The sequence below is a fragment of the Salvia hispanica genome, chromosome 6 (genome assembly GCF_029641045.1).
Source record: "Salvia hispanica isolate PSC_SH4W2 chromosome 6, Shi_PSC_v1, whole genome shotgun sequence".
NCBI lineage: Eukaryota > Viridiplantae > Streptophyta > Magnoliopsida > Lamiales > Lamiaceae > Salvia > Salvia hispanica.
This window is the reverse complement of record NC_142697.1, coordinates 31,705,764-31,712,004: the sequence shown is the minus strand read 5'-3', so window position 1 is coordinate 31,712,004 and position 6,241 is coordinate 31,705,764. Positions and strand designations below refer to the sequence as shown.

At 37.5% G+C, this 6,241-nt stretch overlaps 1 protein-coding gene across 2 annotated transcripts; it reads right to left on the bottom strand.

Moving 5' to 3' along the window:
• Positions 1-4,114: 4,114 nt before the first annotated feature.
• Positions 4,115-5,949, bottom strand: LOC125204082 (uncharacterized). 2 transcript variants are annotated; one of them, XM_048102630.2, is made up of 3 exons: positions 5,795-5,949; positions 4,468-5,462; positions 4,115-4,361 (listed from the first exon to the last, which is right to left on the bottom strand). In XM_048102630.2, the coding sequence occupies exons 2-3, from the start codon at positions 5,457-5,459 to the stop codon at positions 4,286-4,288; spliced, it is 1,068 nt and encodes a 355-aa protein (XP_047958587.1). In that variant the 5' UTR covers positions 5,460-5,462; positions 5,795-5,949; the 3' UTR covers positions 4,115-4,285. The 2 variants fall into 2 exon arrangements, with proteins under 2 accessions (XP_047958587.1, XP_047958586.1); XM_048102629.2 differs by having other exon boundaries at positions 4,468-5,465; positions 5,795-5,947.
• Between the last annotated feature and the right edge of the window lie 292 nt (positions 5,950-6,241).

Genomic DNA, 6,241 nt, shown 5'->3' with positions numbered 1-6,241 from the left:
CTTAAACCCGTGCCCGGTCAAAGTGACTCGAATTATTCGGGACGGAGGGAGTATATAAGATGAGATAGGGGAGTGTTATATTGCTAACTAATAACTTAATTGCTAACTACAACTAAATAATAATCATTAGATATTCAAATTAAGGGCTTAGATCATTAATCCCTAAACGTCAATACGATCAACGAAAAACGTCAATAAGACCTTAGGATTAATTCCAAAAAATATCAATAGGGGTATTAATGTCAATTAACTACATGTTTAGTTATAACTAATTTTTAAAAGAAATCTCAAAACTTTAAATTCATATAACATATATCAAATTAAAGATAATTTCATAAGGATTCCAACGATATTATACATGCATATGTTCCGACGTCAAAATTTGAAAAAAAATTCAAAAATTTTTAATTTTTTCGTACAATCAGAAATGTCAACATACTATATAAAATATGTCAATATAATACATGTAGAATGTCAATATAAGCAATAGGTTAACATTCTTAAAGCATTATGTTGACATTCTCAAAACATTTGTTCATATTTCGGAACACTATATTGACATTTTCATCCAAAACCCTAATTTGGAGTTTTTTTTTAATCTTTTTCAATTTTATTAATAAAAACGAAAATTAGACGTGGCTAATTGTAGACCACACGTTTTTTAAAATCCTATGACCTTAAATTAGTTGTAGTTAGCAATTAAATGATAAGTTAGCAATTGATCACTCCCCAGATGAGGTATTTGAATTTTACTTTTCCAACTAAAACTTTATTTAGCAAAAGCTCAAACATGTTGCTCGAGCTCAACTAGCTCGTTTTTATTAGTGCAAACATCCGACGGGGTGTAATAAGAGTAAAGGTAGGACTTAGGAGAATAACGAACAAGAATATGCATGAATGCAAACAAATTCTAAGATTTGAAGAACACAAACATAAACAGGAAAGAACTGAATGGAATTAACCAAACCGAAAGAAATAAAAAAAAAATGATCCTCACGTAGGAGACCAATCCTCATGCAGGAGACCAATCCTCACGCAGAAGGCCACGGGGTCTACAACCGTCAAATTATTGATCTCTATAAAGATAACGTTACTCACATTCTTGAGTGTTGTTTATAATAATAATCATATATCCCTAATCTTGAAAATAAATAAAATTAAATTAAATACTAACTAATTATGAAAGTAAATCAATGAATAAAATCAAATAAAGAATGAAGATAGGCATGCAAATCCTACGATATAGTACATATTTGCGATTCTATACACAAATATCATTTTGTATCAAGGTGGGATTAGGCTGATGAGGGCCTCCTACATGTATATATAAACCAAAATTGGTAGTCCCAAACATAGCCTAAGCACAAACTTATCTAGTCCATCCTAGCAAGTGCCCGAGGCATAGAATCATAATCAGTAAAGGCAGAGGTCTAGCCCATATACCTACAAGAAAGTCAGTTGCACGGTTCTTTCATTCACTTCTCATCCTCATCTCTCTTTTTTAAGTGGTCCTCCTCCACGGCTCTCTTAATGCTTGCCTCGTCACCAATACTGCATACAAAAATGAGCATTTTATTATAATACACCTTCGAATTATTAACAAATTCCAAAAACCCAACTGGAACCATATCAATCATAATTAGCAAGGAGCTTACATGTATAGGTCATCAAAGCCACCAATTTTCAGGATACCACTAAAGTGAACTGTAGAAATGTAATCCCCGCCCGGGCCTTGGATGACTTCGACCTTGGCATAACGAAGATCCCTATAGCAGTACTTCGTCACATAATTCGGCGTCACATAATTTGGCTTGAATATGTAGAAGATCCAACTACTACTTATCATATCATTATTTCCTAGATACAAAGCATGCTTGATCACATCCCAATCCTTAACCCTCACATCCACCTTCCCCACCTCCTTTTTGGCAGACAGATCATAGACAAACCAACAAGATGCTTGATCGATAATGAATAGAATGTTTCCCCCCACATATATGAGGTTATCATACCCCCAATAACCGGATTGAGAGGCGGGGAGGTTCTCTGCAAAGATTTCCCAGTTGTTTCTTTCCACGTCATACAAGACGAGTGATGGTTTGCATTCTTCTTCTTCTTCTATGTTAACCTGGCGATAGCACAGCATAACCGACTGGTCGTCCCACAGAAAGCAAGACGACGGATTGGGATTCAAGATGTGGTCAGGCAAGTCCCTCCTGTCAAACTCGCCTTTCTCCGGGTCATATATCTCAAGCCAGCATTCTGGTCCAGAATTGCCCCCGCAGATGAATATCCTGCCATCACATAACGGGACTACCATGGGATGTTCTCGCCTTGAATGCATAGCAGTGTCGCGACGAGTCCAAGTCATAGTAAAAGAATCACCACTGGCTATTGGCGGTACCGGTGTAGACCACAACCATTTTGTTTTAGAAAGAGTTTCATATTCATAGCCATACCTGAGATCAGTCTGATTCAAGCTACCTCCGACCATGAACAAGGCACCACCGACATGGCAAAATGCAGGACTATACGGAATGTCTTCGCACACAAGTCCTTCAACACAAGAAACATCAGGAAATCCAGATACTAGAACATCCTTCAAATCCACATCCAGATACTGCATTTTTCTGTTGTGATACTTAATCACCGAGAAGCGTATACCGGCCCCAATATGATGATGCTGAATGAAAACCAACACAAAATATTACTCATTCCCTTTAGACTAGGTAAATTGACTAAATTCTAGTATATGTGTACCATCTTCTTTAGATTTTCCTCTTCCTCTTGAATCAGATGAACCTGATATAAGAAAATCATAGTACTATGGTTATTATTATTATATAATCTAGCAGTTATAAATTAATTAAATATATATTCAAATTTACTTTTCGAGCTCGAACTTTATTTAGGTCGAGCTCGAGGCGGTGCTCGAGCTCAACCAGATCTTCATAGTCCATGCTGCTGATGTCACGATAATCTATATCGCTTCCCATTCTTGAAAACAAAATTAATGTTATATCAATTGATGATCGAGACAAGTAGTAGTAATTAGAGTAGTAAAAGAAAAGGAACTGAGGTCATGAACAAACCTTACCTCAACAAGCGAATGATCTGATCTAAGAGAAAAAAAATATATCAATTGAGCAAAACACGTCAAAGTAATGAAATCCTTCAAATATGAAAATCCATTAAATTAGGGGAAAATCATGTAATATATGGTAACTAGTATGATATGATTAAGAAAATCGGATTCATCAAACTAAATAGTACTCCCTCCGTCCCATTAAAGATGACCCACTTTCCTTTCTGGTTTGTCCCAATCAAGATGACACATTACTTAAAATGGAAATCTCTTTATTTCTACTTTATTCCCTCTCTCTTACTTTACTCTCTCCACTTAACACACAAAATAAAGTTGCATAAAATCTCGTGTCGTTCAAGGAAGGGGTCATCTTCCTTGGGACGGAGGGAGTACTACTAAATTTTTATAATGTGGAAATCTATTTAATTAAGGTAAAACATAATTATAATATGGTACTAACTGTCATGATTAAGAATATCGAATTCTTTAATGAAGGCATTTAATAAAATTCAATTTAAAAGATTGCCACGAATTAAAAATTAAATTGAAAGAAGATTGCCCTTTTAATTAATTTAAAAGATTCACTTTCTCTTTTTTACTTTATTCGGTTGCTCTTCTTTCTTTATTGAAGTTTACTAATTGTGCATTAAAAATTCATATCGTTCGTAAATAAGTCCACCAAAGGAATATAAGAAAAATATTTAGTTATATAATAGTTGTAGTTAATTACTTAAGATGAGTCATGTAAATAAATATTTGAATTTTACTTTTCCAACTCGAACTTTATTTAGCTCGTATCACGTGTCTTGATATCTTCTAAGATGAATGATCGTCATATGAAATGACTCAAAAGATATTATTTATAATAACAATCATAGTATATTCTAAGATAGCATCGGGCAATTCCCTGTCACTTAACTTGAGAGACAGAGTTAGCCGGATTAAACCAATTGCAGCAAATTAGATGTGAATTAGGAAAAGTAATCATCAAGGGATTTGATTTTAAGGAATAGATAAGACTGCAGCAAATGCATGAACACCTGCGACATTCAACATGATGCCTCTAATTTAATCACAACCATCTTAATCAACTACCACCGTTAAAATCCAAACAAAACATAACTAAATTCAGCTACACAAGCATATATATGTACATATAGTTAGTTCATCATCTTCAGTGTACCAGAAGCATGCTTTCATTCACTTCTCATCCTCCTCTTTCTCTTTCAACAGCTCCTCCTTCGCAGCTCCCTTACGGCTCGCGTCATCAGCAATACTGAATACAAAAACGAGCATTTCAATATAATACATGGAGCTTCTAAATATAAGGAAATTTCAGAATCAATTCAAGTCATATCAATCATACTGAACAAGGGGCTCACATATAAAGATCGGTATGGTAACCAACTCTCAGAAGACCGCTCAACTGAACAGTAGCAGCGTAATCCCCACCCTTGCCTTGGACGACTTCGACCTTGGCATAACGAAGATCAGTGTAACCGTAACGGTGAATCACCTCAGGAAGGAATATGTAGAAGATCCAACTAGTATTTTGAATATCATTGTTGCCGAGGTAAAAAGCTTGCATCACTTCCCCTTCCCCATCCTCAACCCTCACGTCCATCTTCGCCACCACTTTTTTGGCAGAGAGATCGTAGACAAACCAACAAGATGCTTGGTCGATCATGAACAGAATGTTTCCCCCCACATATATGAGCTTCCTCTTATCCAAATGAAAGAGTTCAGAGTCGGGGAGGTTCTCTGCGAAGATTTCCCAATTGTTTCTTTCCACGTCGTACAAGACGAGAGATGGCTTGGAGACTTGTTCTTTTATGTTAATCCTAGTGAAGTACAGCATAACCGAATGGTCGGCCCACCGAAAGCAAGAGGATGGGAAGGGATTCAAGGTCTGGTCAGGCAAGTCCCTCCGGTCGAACTCGCCTTTCTCCGGGTCGTAAATCTCAACCCAACTTTTGGGTTCAGAAGTGCCCCCGCAGATGAATACCCTGCCATCGTGTAACGGGACTACCATAGGGAATAATCGCCCTGAATCCATAGCAGCGTCGCAACGAGTCCAAGTCATGGTAGAAGAACCACCGGGTAATGGTGGTGGCGGTGCAGACCACAACCATTTTTTCGAACACGGCTTTGTGGTGTTTAACATCCCTCCGACCATGAACAAGGCACCACCGACACGGCATAATCCAGGCACAGTCGGAAAGTCTTCACTCACAATTCCTTCATCACAACAAACAACAGGAAATCCAGATGTTACCAGATCAGAATCATCCTTCAAATCCACCTCCTCGAAACTAAAGCTCTGCAATCTCGTTTCGCGATACGTAAACACCGTGAAGCGTACACCGGCCCCCATAAGCTGCTGAATGAAATTCAACACGTGAATATGATGAAAATTGTCCTGAATTGGGTCGGATCATAGGGGAGAAGCGATAAATCTTAACCAATTCACTGATTAAATACCACACAAATTCAATAATTAAGCAAATAAAAATACACACCAATTTCCATTCACTTCAATAATGTATCCCACTGTAATCACACCATTTCCTTTCTATTTACCACTACCAATCATCACAAAGCCCTAATTCGCCACAAATAATTACTTTCATCCCAAATCAGAACTCCATCTTCAACAACAAATTTCCACAATAATGCAGCAAAAGGGGAAGAGAAGAATTGAAAACTAACCTTCTACGATTCAAGCGGCGCTGCGGCGGAGTCGGTCACCCTCCATTCAGGCGTTAAGCGGCGCGGCGGAAGCTAGACTAAGCAACTGAGAGTGAGAGTGAGAGTGAGAGTGAGAGTGAGAGAGGTTCAATTCCGGTTTGGGTTGAATCCCAATGCATAGGGTTTTAGTATAATCTGTTTCCAGATTTCATTTTTTTTATTTTATTTTGGGCTTGATTTTATGTGTTGGGCTAAAATTTAATATGACTTGGATTTACAAAAGGTTGGCCCAAGATAGCATCAGGCAATTCCCTTCTTCTCGGGGAACGCAAACGGGTAGGATAGATCGAACCATCACACCTGAACTCGGACTGATCAAACAACAATAAAAGTCAATCCAGATTGTCACGTCTTTCTTGAGGTGTCTGTGCCCGTCCACTTCCTATCGATTATACATTATCGGTCTTG